The sequence below is a fragment of the Callorhinchus milii genome, unplaced genomic scaffold (genome assembly GCF_018977255.1).
Source record: "Callorhinchus milii isolate IMCB2004 unplaced genomic scaffold, IMCB_Cmil_1.0 Scaffold2, whole genome shotgun sequence".
Lineage (NCBI taxonomy): Eukaryota > Metazoa > Chordata > Chondrichthyes > Chimaeriformes > Callorhinchidae > Callorhinchus > Callorhinchus milii.
The window spans coordinates 104,702,206-104,724,171 of NW_024704743.1; the positions used below are offsets into that span (position 1 = coordinate 104,702,206).

Here is a 21,966-nt window from a genome sequence, read left to right on the forward strand (position 1 = left end):
AAAAGCTAATGATATGCTAGATTTCATACATAGATGTATCGAGTCCAAAAGTAATGTAATCATGTTACGTTTGTAGAAATCATTGTTTGGCTTCATCTGGAGCTGGTTTCCCTTTGAGAAGGTCATATTGCTAAGATGTTGAAAACAAACAGTCCAAACCCACATCCCAAAATGCTTCATTAATACTGTAGCCTCCAGCTGCATTGCAAACAACCCACAAAGGAACAGATCATGTCACAAAACCCATCTTTATAAAATCTCTTCACCTAATTAATTTAACATTGTGTAAATAAAAGGCAATATGAAGCCCATGGGTATGGTGAACTTTTGACTTATGGCACGAGCCATAACTCACTGATGATAGTTCAGTCCACTTCTGGGATAGAACTCCTTCCCCATGGATTCTTATAATATATCCTTCTTCATTGGCTGAGTAAAAACACCTTCAAATAGTCACACTTTTGTTTATTTTTAATACACTTATCCATTAGCTAATACTAATGCTATTTAGTGTTTACCCACATGCCTTTGATAAGAGAAGCCATGTGCCGGAATGTAATGACAACTTTGGCACTGGACCAGCAAAATTCATTTGTTATCTTAGGAAGGATCAAATTCAATATATTGTGAGGGGTTAGGAGGGGAGGAGATAGAGGAAAGTGCAGACCTTGGTGGAGGAGTGATTAAATTCTCCACTGTTTGCTAAAATTTACTAGTCTTGCCAATGGAAACTTATAAAGGAATTTTACCATCTGAAAACTTTCAGATTTCTAAGACTTTAGTAAATTTACCAAGTAGCAGAGAATCAGATGAGTTCACCTACTAAGGTCATTGAACATGGCTGTTTGTGCTCTGCGCGAATTGGCTGCCACTTTTGCTCATAAACGCACAGTTATGGCACTTCACAGAATATCCCGTGAAGCACTTTGCAACATCCTTCTGACCTGAAAGGTGCTATATCAAATGTAAGGATTATTATTATATTAGAAAAAATGTTACATCTATGATGGAATAAATATCTAGATCAACAGTTATTTCTAAACGTGGAAAATATTTTAATATAGTGACTCTGCATTTCTGAGACACACTCATGTATGTGTCTGTGTGTTGGGGGATTGGGCTGGGCGTTGGTGCTTGTTCGAACATTTAGCCTACATAGATCATCAAGAAGTTATGCTGCAATAAATCTTTCCATTAATTTGCATGCCATTACAGTTATCGTTCCAACTGTTGAGGCCAGAGTCAATATTCACTAATTAATGAAAAGCAAACACGAGGATAACTGATGCTTAACACAAACAATACCACAACACGCGGCCGTTACCGCCATTAACTATTTTTGTCTCTTAAAACACAACTTCACATGAAAGCTTTGCACTTACCAGATAACATTGACCACAGAGCCAGGACAGCAATGGCTCTGTGATGTCTCATTGCTGGCTTTCAGGAGAAGCGCTAATAAGTGTTTTAAGATCCTAGAAAAGAAGAGGAAAATAAATGGCTGAATGTATTTTTTCGCTCTCTCTCTTTCTCTCCAAGAGATTGAAAAGTAAAAAGAAAAGAAAAAAGAGATTATTTCAAAGTTGAAATAGGCAGTAAGAAGCTGTGAGAGAAATAAACCCATTAAAGTCAAATTACTTATTGGAAGTGGAACAGGGATCAGAACAAAACACTAAGTATTTCACTCTGCTTTTATTCTCAGATACGTGATTTATGAGGACCCATCAGTAGAATAGTTAGATGGCAAAAGGCGCTTAAAAGAATCTCTGGAGACATATTGGAAGTAGAAAAACCCCAAAAGGCACGTAACTGAGAATAAAATGATCCTGAAATACAAGTGTTTTACTAGCTCCTTGCTGTAGGTTCCATTAAGTGATTAAACTCGTCTCTCTTACATTCTTACTGATCATTCAATTTTCAGCTAATCTCTTCTGTCCTTCTCTTCATTTTTAATCACCTTCCTCAAAGGTTCAGCCATTTATTTTCCTTTTCTTAAACAAGTGTTTAAAAACCTAGGAGTGGGGTATTCCCCACTTGTTAGTAAATCTATTATTTGTGTTGGTGTTGTCTTATAGTTAGAAATTCTCATTATAAGATATCAAAAATGTTAGTTTGGTACATTTGCTGACAAACAATTAATTTTGGACCCTACCCCTCACAATCCATTTTTCTCCTGGAGCTAGCAATGGAGATATCACCAAGGTACTGCCATCCTGGTTCTTGTTATAGTTCCTGGGATTGTCCCAGGCAATACTGGTCATTGAAAAGCTTTCTTGTTGAATGGTGCTCTTAAGCGATTTGCAGTTGAACAACATTAATGGTAGAAACCGACCAGGCTTCATGGTTATCGGTGAAACTTACTTCAATCTCACATTGACAGCCACAGCAATTCTTTTAGGTTGGTTATAATATCTCGTTTGCCTAGCACAATGTCCTCTTTGAATCATCTAAGGTTGTGGGTGGTATTGCACTGTCTACCACATTGCATAATTAAAAGTTAGCACAGTACATGTAAGCAGCTATTGGCTTGCCCTCAATTGTTTTCCTCAATTCTTTCCACCTCCTTTTCTTTCCTATGAAGCGGCATCTGACCTTTTGCTTGCATCTGCTCAATGGTTGAATCTGGGAATGCTCAAAGGCTCACATCTGTGGCCTTCTGGGTTAGTGATTTGGCACACTGGAGCAGTGAAAGTGTTATGTTATTGAACTTTGACATTCAATAAGTTTATTGCATTTGAGTCTGTATCCCTTTGGTCTAGATTTGATTGACCATTCAACAAATCTTTGCTTTTTTTAATGGCGCTTTTCATGTCTGAGACATTTTAAAGCGCTTCACAGAATATAATATAAAGTGAATTGACTGGAATTGACTGTGGGCGAAAAGCAGCAAACAATTACACACAGCAATGTCCCACAAACAGTTGTGGATTGAGTGATCAAGTTATTATTGTTTATTTTTTTTCTTGAGGGATTATTATCCGGCATGTGGGGTAAGGAAACTTGCCCAAGGTTTTGCCCTGCGGGGAATCAAACCCAGATCTCTCACTTGCAGGGCGAGTGATCTAACCACTGAGCTACAGGACTCCAGGATTACAAGCAACAAGCTTGCACACAAGTAAAAATAATCGATGAAATCACATGCTTTCATAGAATGATTGAAGTTAGAGCAAAGAAGGAGGCTATTATGTCTATGCTGGCTTTGGCATCTCTATGTGCAATCTACCTTCTTCCACATTTTTTGCTCTGTTTTGGTAGCCTTTTATAATGTTTCTCTTCAAATGCTTATTCAATTCCATTATAAATGGTCTTAGCTTCAGTGGTGACTTGTGGCAAAGCATTTCATGTTCTAATGACTTTGTATGGGAAAAAATATTCTTCTAACCTGCCCCTCAACTCCTCTTATTTCGTGATCATACCTTTTAAGACCTTTCAAAATCATACCTATCCCATTGAAGTTCACATTTAGGCCTCTCTTGACGTGGTTCTGAATCAGTTGTAGAGTCCGCTCAAAGATCTCTCCTGCTCTTGCAGTTTCCACAGTGAAGGGATCCCGAGGATAGCGGAATAAAGCTAGCAGGTCATTCGGACTCAGTGGGCGTCTAGAACACAAATTACAACAACACTAAAATAAGACAATGTTGCAACACAAGTAGAAATATCAAATCACAAAATACTGCTGGAAATCTGAAACAAAAACAGAAGTCGCTGGGAACACTCAGCAGGTCAGGCAGCATCTATGGAGAAAGGAAAGTGAGTCAACGTTTCGGGTCCACGACCCTTCGTCAGAACTGGGGCATGTTGGGAGGGAAAGGCTTTTAAGGGCTAACAGAGAGGGGGAGGCAGGGCAAGGAAGACAGAGGAGAAAATGGGGTAGAGGACAGGATGATGGGTTAAAGAGGTGTTAATGATGCAAAACAAAGGGAGGATAGCAACAAAACAGGAGAAAAGAGGTGTTAAAAATGCAAAGCAAAGGGGGAAAAATTGCAACAAAATAAGCAGACCAGAGAGAGAAAAGGTGTGGGATCTAGATGATGTGGCAGCGACTTCTGTTTGTGTTAGAAATATCAAATATTGTTTAGACATTGCATAACTCTTTAAGGAACATTTCATTTTCACATCACTTAAATATTGGTGATAAACACTTTTGAAGAATTTACCACTGCAGCCCATTGTTGTGTTTAATGTATCTATTTCTCAATTCACAGACCACAGGTAATAAGGTTCATCTGAAACTGAAATCTGTACTAAGATGTTCACTTTTTCTAAGCTTTTTTCATTCAGTGCATGTTACTATAACTGCTGTTTCAAAATAATAATCTAATCTAATAATGCTTCCATTTGCATTTTATGTCGAAATATCTCAAAGTACGTCAGAGAGTTTTTTGTAAAGTGTAGTGACCGTGTATTTGTAGACAAACATGGCAGCCAATTTGTACACAGCAACGTTCCACAGACAGCCAAGAGTAAATGAACACATTTTTATTTGAAGGTTCCGAGGTGGTCAGGACACCATGAGAAACTGCTTTCTCTTTTCAAATAGTGCTATGGGATATTAAACGTCCATCTGAAGCAGCAGACAGGACCTTCGTTAACAACACTGTATCAAAAGGACAGCATGTCTAAATGAGCAGCATTCCCCTGTACTAGAGTGTTAGTGTAGACAGTCTAGTGACAAGACTCTAGTCTTTGAGAAAATGCCCAAAGCAGCAGACCTTTACAAAAAATACAATTATTATAATTTTTAAATCCATAAGATTTTAAAGTTTGTACTTTGAGTAGACCTTTGACACTATCAATTCTTCAAGTATCTGTTGGGTATCAAATGTGATGGAAGCCAGTGCTGAAAAGTAGACTGATTATCAGAGAAAAGCTATTCTCCCTGCTTTAGCTTAATAAGAACATAAGAACAGAAGAAATAGGAGCAGAAGTAGGCCATTCGGCCCCTCGAGCCTGCCCCGCCATTCAATAAGAGGGGAGATTGCAACTAAACAATAAGATCATGGCTGATTTTCTTACCTAATTCCATTTACCTGCCCTATCCCCATATTCCTTAATCCCTTTAGTTTTTAAAAATCTATCGATCACATAAAGGACATAAATATAAATAACATCACTGAATATGTTCAATGACTGAGCATCCACAACCTTCTGGGGTAGAGAATTCCATAAATTCACTACCTTCTGAGTGAAGAAATGTTTTCTCAACTCAGTTCTAAAAGTTTTGTGGTGATTTATTTGTCAGCTTGGCTGCCAGATCGTTAAAAATGTTTTGTGTTAATCAAGCATTTGACATTAATCTCACCCATTATAACAGATCTCCACCTGTCTGCTTGTGAATCACTATCTGCGGTAATAATGCACAGTATTTTCTTGCTTGTTTGTATTTCTTCCCATAAGGCAGGTTTACCTTCGCAAGATCAAACAAAGCAAAGTGCTTAAAATAATCCTTTATCAAGTTTCGCAGGATTTGTGAGAAAATAGGGCTTCAAAATCTTGGCCTCCTGCTAATGTCCAAACAATTCACAGCCCTATGATTAATATCTTACTATCACTGCCAAATTCATGTTGGAACAAATCCACCAGTGGATTCCTTTATGAAGAGAACTTGGCAAATTTGCCTCCACCCCCTTACTGATATCACACTGAAAGTGGGACTCTTGGCTTCATGCTGCAAGGATTAGTGACAGAGTCGAACTTTGATCTCCTCTGTGTATCTCCAGGCAAAAGAACAGGCAGTGTGATCAATACACTGTGGTCTATGCTCCACAGCTACACAATTGGATTAAAAAGGAATCCAAGGTCTACAATACTGTAAACAATCTCTGAGCTGTACCTCAATCATCTTACCAGACTCCCTTCATGAATGCTGTAATGTTCAGGACTACAAAAGATTATTCCAGTCCATCTGTCTGGTCACAAAGTAAAAACAAATCTTACTTTATCTTTTATATTCCTCAATTGAATTCTTCAACATAAAAGCTATCTGAATACGTTTATTCTGCATATTCACTTCTCCATTCAAAGAGCTGTTTTCCCTTTGTCTTCCGGGCTCGAGTCTGTGTCCCTTTGCTCTAGATTTGATTGACCATGTTAAAATTATTATTAGGGTTCAGCTGATCTATGTCATATGGATCGTGAATATTTCAATACAATCTCTCCTGAGCCCTTTTCTTCTTTGTACCAAAGGAAATGCAGCATTGATCGTGAAGTAAAATACAGCAAAGTTGCCAAACAATAATAAATTGCAATTTATTAAATGCTCTGTGGGAACCTTTTCCATGGAAGTAATTTATGTCACTAGATAAACATGTGCATTCATCTCAATCATTACATTGAAACATTTGTTTTAGGGAGTTATTTTCCCAAATTGTTTCTGAGCTTGGCTGCACTTGGGACAAGAATAATAAGAATTTGCAGACTATTAAATAACTTCTCACTTGTCAAACAAGTTCCTGCGCGTGGAGTTGATTGCATTGTCAACGCTATTGATAGCTTCACGAATGGAAGACTCAACAAAGTTGTCACCGGTCCGGACCCTCTCTGGAACTGTCAAGAGAGACAAAAAGTAGAAGGGAACTGAAGGGCATAGAATCAAGACTAAATACAGTACTCAATTACTCTCTGTTACTTTCCAGTGCTGGAGTCCCCCATTGAATAGTTTGATACGCAGTAAAAATTGGGTTTGTATTGCTGTTGATTTTAAATTAACTTATAAACTTAATTACAACAATGTAATTTTCATGTTCTTGGGCAGCCCAATATAAAGGACTGCCACCTTAAATGTTTTAGTATTGCCAAAGAGTTAGTCATACCCTTCTTAAAAAAGTTAACCCGTGTCAAATCCTTCTTAGTGAAAGTCTACACCTGCACTTACAACATAGTTCACAATACAATACAATTTACATTTATAAAGGGCTTTTCATTTTGGAAGGACATGTCAATGCACCTGACAATTCTGGATTGGCATCCAAGATGGGAGTGGGAGCTGAGGGGGAGGGCAAGGATGACTGAAAGAGCAGTCAAATAGGTGTGTGTCATGGTGTGCCTTGAACTTAGTTATATATGCGCAGAAGTCTTCTTAACCCATGGCAAGATCGGTCAGAGTAGATGGTATAAATATGTTTTCTGCTTCAAATTGTACTGTACTGCTGGAAGTGATCTCAAAATTTCTCAAGAAGTGTAGAAGGGGAATAAAATGATTTCAATTACTTGGCAAAAGAGTAATAATTCTGTATATTGATCTGGCTAATGCAAAACACCAAAGCCAGGGACAAAAGGACAAGCTGTATAGAAGATGAGTGCTTTATCAATCTTGTACAATAGGACAAGACTAAAAGGGGAAAAAAAACTGTTGGGGTACATTGGGATCAGATCCTAAGCAAACAATATAATAATAATCCTTGTATTTGATATAATGACTTATCACAATGTTTTGCCGGCTCGAAGCATTTCACAGAATATATTGTATAGTGAATTGATTGTGTATTTTGTGCCTAGCAGTATCCTACAAACAGTTATAATAATAATCCTTGCATTTGATATAGCGTTTTTCACATCTTCTAGACGTCTCAAAGAGCTTTACAGAATTTTGCTGTAAAGTGTATTGACTGTATATTTGTGGGAAAAACGTGGCAGTCAATTGCGCACAGCAGTGTCCCACAAACAGTCGTGGATTGAAAATTACCAATTTATTATTGTTTTTGTTTTTTGGAGGGATTATTATCAGTGTGGAGTAAGGAAACTTGCCCAAGGTTTCGCTCTGCCTGGAATTGAACCCAGGTGTCTCGCTTGCAAGGCGAGTGCTCTAACCACTGAGCTACAGGACTCCACGAATGTGGAGTTGTGGAATGAGTGACCAATTTTTTTTTGAGGGATTATTTCCCCCAAAAGCAATCCACCAATCGACTAACAACCAGGTTACTATTTACTGCTAGGTAAGCAGAAGCATGTGGAGTAAGGAGAGATGCCTAAGGTTTGCCCCACCCAGGAATTTAACCCAGGTTGTCTCACTTGCAGGGTAAGTGTGCTAATCATTTTGCTATGGGATTCCACATATCTCTTCCGCTGCTTTAAGAAATTATATCAAAAAGTTCATAGGAGACTCCTCTATTTTAACGTTCCTCTTTCTTATTGAAGCAATTTGTTTTGTATGCAAGATAAGTTGCACCAAATATATTTATAAAATAAAGAAATGAAGCACTGATCAGAAACATTTCCATACTGATAATAACATCTGGAGCCAAAAATTGCATTCAGAGCAAAATTTGATCTTCAAAAGAAAGTGTAATGTTAAATGTTTATAACAGCAATAAAACAACTGAAAATTCTATTGCACCATTGTACAAGGTAAAGATTTAGCCTCACTAACAGGAGAACCAACAACTATTATATAGTCCCAACAGCAATACATCAGCAAAATAAAATTGCCAGCAATTCATTACTGTAGTGATATCAAATACTTATTATCAATACATTTCACTGTAAACCATCCTGTTTTATTCCGACAAAAACAATGATTTTGGAAATGTCAATTAGGTCAAGCTAATATAACTTATTTTTCAAGAGAACAATCCCAACTTCCTTATTTTTTCCTTAAAAGTTAAATTGTAAATGCATTTGATTGTGCTTTCAGTCATCTTTCTCCTTCCCTCCCTCTTAAGGTCCTGCCCCGGTTTGGGTGTGCAGCCAGCAGTGCAAAGTGCCTTGAGATTGCTTCCTGGCATTGAAAGCCTCATATAAATGTAAATTGTACTCTATTGCATAAATTCTTGACTCAGAATCATTTTGGATGTTCATCTTCCTACTTAGCTACTAGCAATAATATGCTTTCTAAAATGGTGTGACCAAGACTGCAAACTGTGGGAAGAAATATGGAGTATTGTAAGGATTTGTTTTGTTCAGTTGGTGTCTGATAATAATAATAATCAATAATAATAATTTCTCATACAAGTGAACACCCATCATCAAGCTTAAGAGTATCCAGGCCAGACTGAGAGTTCCACGTATGTATGCTACCTCCGCACGTGTGTTTCCTTATGTCTGGATTGAAGTGTGCACTCTATTCCAGGAGGGCTGCACCCTGCTTAACTAATTTCACAGAGGCCTAGGTACAGGTTAGCAGAGACTTGAGGACTCCAGTGTGTGTGTTGGGATACTACTTCATTTTAATCAGCTAAATCTGTATAGTTTGTCATTGAGAGCACAGTTCTTTGCAGTACTAATAGGGTTCCTTTGGAATTCCTCTTGATCTGCAGGAAATCTGCTGTGGAAATAGAACTTGTTGGAATGGACTTCAGCACCTCGTGATGTCCTCCCAAAGTGAAAGCCGCTATACAAATGTAATTTGTTGTTATTCTATAGTCCAGAATGATGTACTTCCAATTACTGGGAATCATCCCTGTTCGTGTGGCTCTGATTCCTCAATGTGGAATCCTAGGAAAATGCCACAACTTTGACTCTAAAAATGTATGAAACTTCATCGCTATTTAAAGAAATTAAGGTACAACACACTAAATAAACTTGGACAGAAACTAAAAATGTAATGATTAATTAGGAGTTGCACCCTAATTAACCTCGACAGATTGCATTTCATTAGCAAATAATATGCATGCTATTGAAGTCGAAAACTTGTTCTTTTTTCAGGGCGAACTATTGCATAGCTGGAATTACTCACACATTAATCAAATCTCAATGAATAATAGTTCAATGAAAAATTATTGCAAAAGATTTGCTCAAAAATTCCTCATGCTAGTGAACCAGAGCTGCAGCTAGGACAGATGCTCTTCAGCCTCACATCACTTGTAGATGCAAGGAAAGTGTGATAATGATAATAATAATAATCCTTGCATGTAATATAGCACTTTTCACATCTTCTAGATGACTCAAAGCGCTTCACACAATATAATAATAATAATCCTTGCATTTGATATAGCGCTTTTCACGTCGGGAGGACGTCCCAAAGCGCTTCACAGAAAACACTGTAAATCGAATTAACTGTATATTTGTGGGCAAACGCGGCAGCCAATTGCGCACAGCAGTGTCTCACAAACAGTCGTGGATTGAAGTGACCAATTTATTATTGTGTTTTTTTCTTGAGGGATTATCATCAGACGTGTGGAGTAAAGAAATTTGCCCACGGTTTCGCCCTGCTGAGAATCAAACTCAGGTCTCTCGCTTGCGAGATGATTGCTCTAATCTGAGTTGCAGGACTCCAGCTGATTGGAGTCAAATTCGCTGAAATTCAATAACTACCAGTGCACATTTACTTAGAGGTCATTCAATAGATCAAAATTGTATTCAGAACCGTCAGCCTCTGCCCTCTTATACCATACATAATGTGTCTAAAATGCAATGCTGCATTTTGAAAACTGGATTACAAAGTATCCAATTCACATTGTTTGGATTTTAAAAAAAGTATAAGTTTGATTGGTTTAAGTCCAAAGAAAGGCTCAAATTTATTTTCTCGCATTTTGTCCGGCTTTCTGACCTTTTCTCAGCCACAAAAAGTGAAACGGGCAGCCAAGTGGGCACAGCAGTATCCCACAAATAGTCGTGGATTGAGTGAGCAAATTATTATTGTTTTTTTCTTGAGGGATTATTATCCCCGGAAAGCGATCTCCGCCAATCAACTAACAACTGAGTTCCTACTTACTGCTAGGTAAACAGAGGAATAAATGTGTGGAGGAAAGAAATTTACCCAAAATCCTGCCAGGAATAGAACCCAGGTCTCTCGCTTGCGAGGCAAGTGCTCTAACCACTGAGCTACAGGATTCCATGAAGAAGAGTCCACAAAGATACAATGTTGGTACTAACTCATCAATAATAGCTATACAGTGCACTCTAGTCCCAAATCACTGCTACTTCCCAGTATCTTTTCATATTGTAATTATTGTACCTTCTAATAGGCAGAACTTAAAATCATACAATTTCAGTAGAAATCTATAATTATATTCTCAATAGGCCAATGCACTATAGATGTCATGAACAGCATTCATAACTCAATGAAGCAGTCACAAAAAATCAATTGATCTATTCATGAAGAATTGTGGTATTGAAAAAATACTTACCCGTCACGGACAACAGCATATTTGTCGTTGCCTGGCCAATTGTATTCCTTGCAGCACACTCATACCTCCCTTGGTCCGCCTGGCCAATGTCCCTGATACCCAGTGTACCCTCGGAATTAATATGGAATTTTCCACTTTCTGTAATCTGAACTCCATCCTGTTATGACAAACACATTCATTCTGTAGCTTTCAGTGGAAATGCTACACTGGGTTTCTCAAACAAGTTTCAGATCATTATTAAAGTCTTATTTGGGTTTCTGTAGAAGACTAGAATTCAGAAGGCTCTGAATTGGTTAAATCGGGACTCCTTCTTAAAATTGGAAATACACTATTCCGAGCCATGGGAACTCTGATGGGATCGAATTCAGGAGCAGACATCCAATAGACAATTTGAATTATTAAGGAACCCTGTTAAGAATTACCACAAGATAGATTTCATAGTTCCTACTTTGTGGTTAATATTATTTTCCAAATTTTATTTCCACTTCTTTTAATTATTAATTTTCAGAGCTTTTTTTTATAATCCAGTAAGGAGGAAATACTGGCTATTCTGATTTAAAAATTCAGAAAACTGCTCTTGTCCAAGTAGAAGTACATTTGCCTCTCATGAGAGCATGCAGATTGGAGGTAGAGGGGAAAATGGGCAAATATGTCTTACAAGGAAGCAGCCAAGCCGAAAAACCCAGAGAAATCAGTAGTTTAATGTTTATTCCAGCTATTGTCTCCATTAAGGCGCAGAAAGCATCCATCCCATCATTCTTATTATTGGTTGATTTTCTGCTCCTCGTACCTTAGTCCAAGTAACGGTGGGGTGAGGTTCTCCTTGAGCACTGCAGGGTATCTCCACATCCTGACCAACATCTGCGCTAATATCCCGTGGCACAGTGGTAAACACTGGTATCACTGGGTGCAATTTGTAATACAAAATTAGAATTTGAGACCAGACATAGTAGAAATCAAGTTAGTGCAATAAATTATTAAACACTACGCAGAAATAATTACAAAACACACAAAAATATAATATTTTAGAAATAATTATATCATCCAATATTACAGCTATGTTTCAATGGCTTGACAATGAGAGTGTCATAAAGTGCAGAATGAGAATAACTAATTTCACCTATGAAGCCCACTCTTTCCACAAACCAAGTGCATATAATTGGCCATACTGTGGACTCTACTCCATCCATTTAAACTGCTGCAGGAAAGTTCTACATGGATTCCATCTCATCCCCATCATGGAGTACTGGAGCTCAGTGGTTAGAGCACTCGCCTCACAAGCGAGAGACCTGGGTTCAATTCCTGGCAAGGCAAAATCTTGGGCAAGTTTCCTTACTCCACACGCCTGATAATAAACCCTCAAGAAATAAAAGCAATAATAAATTGGTCACTTCCATCCACTACTGTTTGTGGGACACTGCTGTACGCAATTGGCTACTGCATTTCGCCCACAAATATACAGTCAATTTACTTTACAGTACATTCTGTGAAGCGCTTTGAGACGTCTAGAAGACATGAAAAGCGCTATATCAAATGCAAGGATTACTATTATTATTATCTTGTGAAACTCAGAATATATCTAAGGGATTGCACATCATGGAATAATAAATACCCTCTGATGCAATCTACTCTCGGAGCAGAGTATTGGCCTAAAGTGCTTGATGCATTTTTCCTTTCCTGATATGAGATGTTACTGTACCTTTGGGCTGTATCGTTAACTGGACAGATGCTCGTTTAACCTGCACCACATTGATAGCCTGACACTCATATTGGCCTTGGTCATGAGGGGCTACTCGAACAATCCGTAAGGTTCCGGTGGGCAAGACCGAATGTCTTCTGTCATTGGGGAGCTGTCCTCCTAGAGAACAGAAAGCAAAGCAATATTTCTTCAGTCAAGTAAAGTCTGCTACAACTCACAGCCGTTAAACTGGACAGTGTATACAACTACAGTGTATGAGCATTTCACAGTGCTGCTATTCTAGACCACTTCTGCTTTTGGTTGTGAACACTTCAAAGAGGTTTTACAAGACAAAGTTGATTATGACAGGATACTTTTTTTAAAAAGTGAATGATTTATTTATTCTGTAAGGTTATTGGTTATTGTAAGGTATCTTATATATTTAACATTTACATGTGGAACAATGATTTATTCTGAACAATGTTATCCCAAACTGTCTTTAAGATGAATCTAATAGATGAAGTTTAGACCTTAACTGACATTTTACAGTTTTAGCTAACAACCCAAAATGTAATTGCCAGAAAATGTGATGCTTTGCTTTAACGAAATATACCTGCTTTTGTCCAAGCAATGACTGGGGTTGGATTGCCTTCAGCTGCACAGTCAAAGTCTACCGTATGCCCCTCTATTATGACCTGGTCCATAGGAGTGACTGTAAATCTCGGGGGGGCTGGGTATATAAAGGATAATGTTCAGAAACTATTAGGAAATGAGAATACACTGTAAAACAATAGTACCACATTATTGAATGAAACACTTAGATAAAGGTGGAACAATTAATCAAATAAACTCACATATTTTATTATACAATTTCCTTACATCTCATTTTTTATTAAAAGAAAATGCTTATTAGCAGTTTAGGTTAATGAATGAAACAAACACAAGAGATTACAGGAATCAAACTGCACTTTGGATCTTATTACTGGTATAATAAAGTAGAACGTTAATTCATTTATTATTAAAACATGGTAACTGCAAGAGTTTGCTATGAATAAAATTTCACTCAATTTCTTCAGTATTCTTACTAATAGAATGCCATTTATAAGCAGGATCCTCATTTATCCAAGTGTTGTGTACCAAAGCACTCTCTTTATTACATTTGGTAAAAGTGTGAATTTGAACTAAGCACAGATTGAAAGTCCTGTTGATTAATTTTTTTGGCCATATGAAAAAGTCTGTGTGCAGCTCTCTCTCTGTATCTGCCTCACTCTCCCGAATTCAATTGTGGAGTCTCTACAACTCACTCCTTCCCTTGCCTCCTTCAAGTTCTGTCTGAAGACTTTCCTCTTTGATCGCACCTTTGGTCATTTTTCTCTCCCCTGCCCCTTGGCCCACATGCCCTTGCCTCCCAGCCCCAGCTTTGGGGATAATAACATGAAATAGGTGTATATGTTTCCTAACCCTGGGAAGGTCGTAGTCAACTTAGCCTCCCTGTGCAGCCCCAGCTGAGACCAGCAACCTCAATAAAAACCAGCGATCTCCTGATCTGTAAACTGCAGCTTTATCTAATACACCATCAGGGCTGTCCACGTGACTCTTTTCTCACCTCACACTATCTTATTCTTTTTTGTCTCTTCCTCTAGTTTAACAAACAATACTATGATGAATTCTTCTCTGAATATATCTCCCAAGATCAAATTGCACACACATTCCTTTGGTTGCTGTAACCAGCCTTTTAATAGCAGAAAAGGTGATCATTTAAATTTTCTGAAGTTGAACAATGCAAACCATGGTGAATGAGTGTGCACTATGTGATTTGATATGCATATCATTTGTACTCCACAGGTGTTAATAATAATAATCCTTGCATTTGATATAGCGCCTTATCATGTTTTTGAAACGTTTCCAAGCGCTTCACAGAATATACTGCAAAGTGAATTTGTATTGTGGGCAAAACATGGCAGCCAATTGTGCGCAGCAGTGTCCCATAAACAGTCGTGGATTGAAGTGACCAATTTTTTTTAAGGAAAAGCGATCTGCCAATTAATCCCATTAATCCTCAAACAGTACTTCCAGGAGTGAAGCTCCAGTTTAACTCACACTACCCCAGGCTCCCGCTTATCTTGCAGGTTTGTAATAAGCCTTGTTAAGCACTCTATGCGGTGCAAACATAGTAGTAGAAAGAGGGTTTAGTCAGAAATCTGGATGGCTGAAAGAGCAAATGAAACAATTGCAATTGATGAATGAGCCAAATCCTGTTGCTTTAACTCAATTGGAACAATCTCCTCTGACCACTGGTGCTGTGCTGTGGGTGTGTTCAACGTCAAACAAATGGCTCTCCATGGAAAGGAATAATTTTATACTTTATTCATTACTGGGTTATGTTTTAAAATGGAGATTTATGAGACACAGTATCTTTGCGTTTGAGTTTCCTATGGTTTTTCAGCCCAGTTCAATGGTGTTTGATTTACTATGAAGGCTCTCGTTAGGAAAACATGCTGGGTTGTAAAAGAATTATTTGTGTTATAGTTAATGCTTTGCTTTGTTTCGAGAGCGGAAGCTTGCAAAATCGAATGAAGTATTTGAGAATTGTGCCATCCTTTTCTCATCCACTTAAATGGTATAAACTGCACCTTACATTTCAAAACTGTCACCCGTCATGGATTCACATTTCTGGCGTAAAAACTGAGGGATGTGATTTGATCTCCGGTGAGGATTATTATCATTTCAACCCAAATTACGATGATTTGATAATTAACAACAGCAAGGTGATATCCCCCACCCCTCATCCTGACTTTAGCTTACTGATAAGATACAGAGACCCATCACAATAATTAACAGTATCCAAACCACATGAGAATTCTAATAATAATCCTTTGATATAGCACCTTATCACGTCTTCGAGAAGTCTCAAAGCGTTTCACAGACTATACCTTAAAGTGAATTGATTGTACATTTTGTGGGCAAAATATATGTATGCCACCTACACGCAGAAAATTTCCTGGAACTGGTATGAAATGTGCTCTCTCTCCATGGAGGTCTTCCCACAACACTGAAGGTGGATGACCCTCGAATAACTGATGAGAAATCTCTGAAACTTGGGACAACAGCTGTGTTATCTGGAGTCTGGGTTTGTGATCATATGTTCATACAGCTTGGATTTTTTTTTTTTTTTGGGTCTGACATATGCGGAAATCCATCACCACGCTTAAGGATATCCAAACCAAGCTGAGAGTTCCATGCATCTACACATGGAAATCCCAGAGATAGATTGTTGGAAATGGAATACGCATCTCTCCCTGGAGGGATGCATTCTGCTTGCCTAATTTCGGAAAGTATTAGGAGCAGGTTGGCAAGAGCCAAGGCCTGGTGACCCCAGAGTGTGCTTTGGGGTACTGCTGGATCTAACCAGCTAAAACCGCATAGCTTGCCAATGATATTGCTGCTTCCCTGCTGCTTGTCCAGCTAGGACCATCCTATCGGTTAGGGCTTTGACTTCCAGGGTTAACAGGAGCTGAGTGGGATGATTCCCTGCCCCAAGTGACTGATCTGCCCTTCCAGGTCCTGCCGTTGAGCTAGGCTGGTTGTTATGTTATCAGCAGTGCCCTGGGACACTTGCAGACCAGCCTGGCTCAGGAACCGGACTACTGAGACCACCACAGTTGGCTCGATTCTGACATTCTATTGACAGGCATGTCACTTTGGAGCCAGTTCAGCTCTAAAGAGAACCCACTTACCTCTCCCCAAAGAGGCTTGGAATCCACTTTGATAGATATAGCAAAAGCTAAGCACCCACTGCTCAAGCTTTTCACCTCCAACTTTTAGAACAATCACTTAATGGGTAGTGATTATGAGCTGTATGAAGATGGTGGCAATGCTCCAGAGCAAGCCTTTCATGCTGAGCTATGAGGAAGGCTCATCTGGTCATGCTCACCAGGAAGCTCACCTCGTGAGGGCTCAAATGTGTGCTCGTCAGATATCAAATCCTAAGCTGACGTGAAGATCACATGCTTGACAACTTAATGTCATAATTGAGTCAAACCTCTGGCTGTTATAGGCAGTCCAGTTCCTGAACCAGGTAGGTTCACGGTACTCCAGGCTGCTGCTGGTGACAGACCTACCAGCCTGGCGCATTGGCAGGACTCGGAGGGGCAGGCCAGCCAGCGGGAAGCTTGCCAGATATGCTCCCAATGGTAAACTATATGGTTTTAGCTGCTTAAACTCAGTACCACCAATGCACTCTTTGGAACTCCCTATCCTTGTCAGGATGCATCCCTCCAGAGAGAATGTGCACATTCCATTCCAGCACATGGAAATTTTATGTGGTTTGGATATTCTAAAGCTTGGTGATGGATTTCCGCGTATGTCAGACATCTGGCTGATCAAAACAAAAGATCTTAAAGAGTGTAGATAAAATCAATCCTAATAATATGTTTAACACAGTCACAAACTCTATAACACAGGAACAAATTGAGCTTGGCAAAGGAAGGTTGAGTGAAAGTTCAAATTTAATTACTTTACACAGAGACTAGCAAATACTTGAAATATATTATCTAGGGAGGAGCTGGAAGCAGCTTGTGTCAGCAAATTCAAGTGGGAATTAGATAGCATTTTAGTGAAAATATTAATTGGGGGCACAAGATAGAATGTTTCCTATTCCTTTGGGACTGGCCAGATGGATGCAATGCCTCTCCCTTTGCTTCCTTCAAGACACTCCTCTTTGACCGTGCCTTCGATCACCCTCCTTCTCCCACCGCCCTTCACCCTCCCCTATCCCTACCCTCAGCTCGGATCCGAAATATTGATTGTCCAGCACCTTAGGAGGCCCTATACAAATGTAATTTTGTTATCATTGCAACAACAATAACATGTACTTATAAAGCGGTCTCCACTGCAGGATAGAGTCCCAGAGTGCTTAACAGTAGCAGAGCCTGACTCCGAGCCGGCGGAGGGGGGAGAAATTGGCCGTAAGCACAGTTGAAGAGGAAGGTTTTCAGGAGGGAATTGAAAAACGGGGGAGAGAGGAGGCAAGGAGGTGGGATTGAGGGAGAGTGTTCCAGAGTTTTGGGGCGTAGTGGCTGAAGGTGCGACCACCAATGGTGAGGCAGAGGGTGCGAGGGACGGGCAGGAGGCCAGTGCCAGTTGAGCGGAGGCACTAGGTGGTGGATTGGAAAGTGAGGAGGTTGGAGAGGTAGGGAGGTGCCAGAGAGTGAAGGGATTTGAACACGAGTGTGAGGATCTTGAAGTCGATCCGTTTGGTGATGGGGAGCCAGTGGAGCCTGGCCAGAGCTGGTGAGATGTGGGTACAGAGTTTGGTCCGGCAGAGTTCTGAATGAGCTGAATCTTTTGAATAGTGGAGCTGGGGAGACCAGCGTGGAGTGCGTTTGAGTAATCCAGGTGGCTGGTGACAAACGGATGCACAAAATGCTTTGAAATTCACGCATACTGTACTCACTGGATAACTCTTGTGAATTAACTTAAGAACTTTTAAAACTTTCCAGCACTTTTGAGGAATGTAGGTAATTATAAACTGGGCAGTTTGCGGTGTTTCCTAACTATCGCCAAAGATGTTGCCCATTAGGTGGCAGCACACTCCTACTTGTGCATTTTCTTTCAATTTATAATGATGGAGCCCACTATCTTTGACATTAGTTTGGTGATGGTAAGTATAATTGTAAATTATGTGGCCTAGACTGGCTTTTATATTTTGGTTTGTTTACAATCTATTTTCCAAGGTAGATCTGCTGAGAAGGGGCAAAATACATCCTATCACCAACCAATCTATTGATGGGGTGGACTCAGTCCGAGGTCTTGATCCGTAAACACTTAATTTTGAGTTGGGGAGATCACCCTTCCTTATGAAAATAACTGTTGTGTCAGCCTGGCTCAATTTGTAGCACTCTCAAAAGGTTCTGGGTTCAAGTCCTACATCAAAAGTTTGAGCTCACAAGATCTAGGCTGACACTCCATTACAATGCTGAGGGAGCACTGCACTTATTGTCATAAGTGCTGTCCTTCAAATACGACTATAAACCGAGCTCTTGTCTGTCCCTGGTCACGTGTATGCTAAAGATCCAAAGTCACTATTCAAAAAGTGATGGGAGTTTCTCCTGGTGTCCTGGTCATTCACTTCAAAGCTGTTTGTGGGACATTGGACAAATTGGCTACTGTGTTTGCCTCCAAATAAATCGTCATTAAACTTTGTAGTGAATCACTTTGAGGAATTTTGACAATGTAATCATCATCAAATGCAAGGATTATTATTATTCCGGAATATAAAGTAATTTAGAAGCTGCTCTATGGGCTTTGATTTACAATCACACTTGTCACTGCTTCAGTAATATCAAAGATGGTGGAAACTGGGATTTAGAAAGGAAGTGATAACCTAGTGAGAGTGATGTTCTGCTAACTAGCGAGTGACAACTGAGAAACACCATAAACTTTATTCCATTGCTTCTAAAACCATGTTGGCTGCAATTGTGAACTCCATGATCTTCGAAACAAATGTGATGCCATCATGCAGAATGGTCTCAACTATGTTCCTATATTCTCATTATTAATATTGATTTGTCTATAATTCACTGATTCAGGTCCTATGTAGACTTGCAATAATACAAGATATTATGCTGTCCACCCCCACCCACCCCCTTCCCCCAACTGTGTTTATGTAATTCTTGAAAATATTAACCATGGCCTTCCCTACTTCCTCACTCATTTCCTTAAGGATTGCAGAATTTATCCCATCCGGTGAGAGGTCTCCAATTTTTATTCATTACTCATACATATATATGCCTTCCTGATCTCTACATATGTTATAGATTTCTGAGACAATTTGACTAGATCTGGAATATTGCCAAACTCTTCATTTTTGGAGACTGATAGAAAAAATAATTTAACACATCTGTGATTTCCTGATTCCCTGCATAATATTTTCTACTCAGCCTATCCCTTAAAGACCTTATTCAGTTTAAACACTCTTTGAGGTCTCTCACATGCTGCTTGTTAAAATAGCAAACTTGTCGTTACTTGTTTACAATGGGGAATCCTGATGTCTTCAATTTTTCTATTCTTTTTAATTCTCATCCAATACAGTGCAAGACAAATGTACATTTATATAAAATATTTCATATCAGAGGAAAGCGCTTAACAACCCTGGTTTGGCACCTAAATGGTGTGGGGAGTAAAATTTGCAACCCTCCAGTCCTCTGGCACCACCCCGATTGAAAGATTGTGGCCAGAGCCTCCGCTATTTCCGCTTACTTCCCTCAGTAACCTGGGATTGCATCCTGTCTGGATGGTGTGACTTATATACCTTGAGCACCGTCAATCTTTTTGGTTTATTCTTATCTTATCCAATTTCTCTACCATCTCCTCCGATTACTGTGGCATTGGTTGCATCCTCTTCTTTTGTGAAGACAGATGCAAAGTACTCATTCAGTATGTCATCCATGCCTTCTGCCTCAACAAAAAGATTTCCTCTTTGGTCCCTAATTTGCCCCACCCTACCTTTGACTAACCTTTTATTCTTTAGATGTTCATAAAATACCTTAGGGTTCCCTTTTATGTTACCTGCTTTTATATTACTGGATGACAACAGGTAAGGCATACTATTACTTTTCTTCATTTATTAACACTGCATATATGTTTTGTGCCATTCAACATTTTTCTCCCCCAGAGAAGTGATTTTCTTCCTTCAGAGGTGTGGGTTATTTTTGGTCTAAATCCATATGGACTTTCTTATTATTATTATTATAGACTGGACTTGATTAGTTTATACCTTAATTGTATGCAGCTTCACAAACTCTGGGAAATAAATGTACTCAGTGGGGTTATCCCTTCAAAGAAAAATAAATTAAAAACTTTTTAAAAAATGTGGTCAGTCTATCCATGATTATGTGTGGGACACTGCTGTGCGCAATCGGCTATCGTGTTTTGCCCACAAAATAAACAGTCAATTCACTTGTCAATACATTCTGTGAAGCACTTTGAGATGTCTCAAAAACATGATAAGGCTCTATATCAAATGCAGGCATTATTTGTGGAGTCCTGTAGCTCAGTGGTTAGAGCATTCGCTTTGCAAGCGAGAGACCTGAGTTCAATTCCAGGCAGGGCGAAACCTTGGGCAAGTTTCCTTACTCCACACGTCTAATAATAATCCCTCCAAAAACCAAAAACAATAATAAATTGGTCATTTTCAATCTACGACTGTTTGTGGGATATTGCTGTGCGCAATTGGCTGCCGCGTTCGCCCACAAATATACAGTCAATTCACGTTACAGTGTATTCTGTGAAGCGCTTTGGGACATCCTCCTGATGTGAAAAGCGCTATAGCAAATGCAAGGATTATTATTATTATTGTTTATTATTTTTAAGTTCATTGTAATGTGGATCTAGTGCATCGCCTGAGGAGGGTATTTGTCACGTTACTTTAAGAAAATGTATTCATACCAAGAGCACAGCCTACACGTTAGCAAGTCTCAGGTCAGTTTGGATTCAGCTTGAGACAATGTGAACATTTAACACAGACATGTCTGAATAAGTATTGTACTGCGGAGTGTGAGTCATGCTTACTTTATTCTGCAATGTCAGAAGCAAAGGCTTTAAAAGAAAAAACATAAAATCAAAACTTTGCAACCTCTCTGAGGCTCAAAGGAAAACCAGCTCATAACTGGAACAAAACAGTTGCTGCATTTTCCATCTAACCTTCAACAGCAATAACAACTTGGATTTATATAGCGCCCTCCACGCCGGACGGCATCTCAGAGCGCTTCACAGTAACGGATCCCAGGAATGAGCCAGGGGGAGGGGGAGGAAGGTGACCAAAGGCGCTGTCGAATAGAAAGGTCTTCAGCAGAGACCTAAAAATGGGAAGGGAGTGAGCGAGGTGAAGGGAGTGAGGAAGGCAGTTCCAGAGCCTCGAGGCATAGCCTGAAGGCATAGCCGCCGAGGGTGGAGCGGAGGACTTGGGGGACGAGGAGGAGGCCAGACCCGGAGGAATGAAAGCAACGAGTACTGTTTTGAGGAGAGAGGAGGTCAGAGAGGTAGGGTGGTGCAGAGGAGTGCAGGGACTTGAATACAAGGGTGAGGATCTTGAAATCGATCCTCTCTGGGATAGGCAGTTTTGTGCGGGTGAGAATGCGGGCAGCAGAGTTTTGAATGATTTGGATTTTATGGATGGTAGTGGATGAGAGACCGGCGAGGAGAGCATTAGAGTAGTCCAGC

At 39.5% G+C, this 21,966-nt stretch overlaps 1 protein-coding gene across 1 annotated transcript in view; it reads right to left on the reverse strand.

Moving 5' to 3' along the window:
* The window catches only part of LOC103186711 (peroxidasin homolog), a 220,685-nt gene that overhangs the window by 31,671 nt on the left and 167,048 nt on the right, over positions 1 to 21,966 (reverse strand). Inside the window, exons 11-16 of the mRNA XM_007905901.2 lie at positions 13,358 to 13,474; positions 12,766 to 12,924; positions 11,857 to 11,969; positions 11,067 to 11,223; positions 6,438 to 6,546; positions 3,442 to 3,599 (exon numbers count right to left, since the gene is read on the reverse strand). Coding sequence (XP_007904092.1) covers positions 3,442 to 3,599; positions 6,438 to 6,546; positions 11,067 to 11,223; positions 11,857 to 11,969; positions 12,766 to 12,924; positions 13,358 to 13,474 — 813 coding nt within the window. The remainder of the gene's footprint in view (positions 1 to 3,441; positions 3,600 to 6,437; positions 6,547 to 11,066; positions 11,224 to 11,856; positions 11,970 to 12,765; positions 12,925 to 13,357; positions 13,475 to 21,966) is intronic.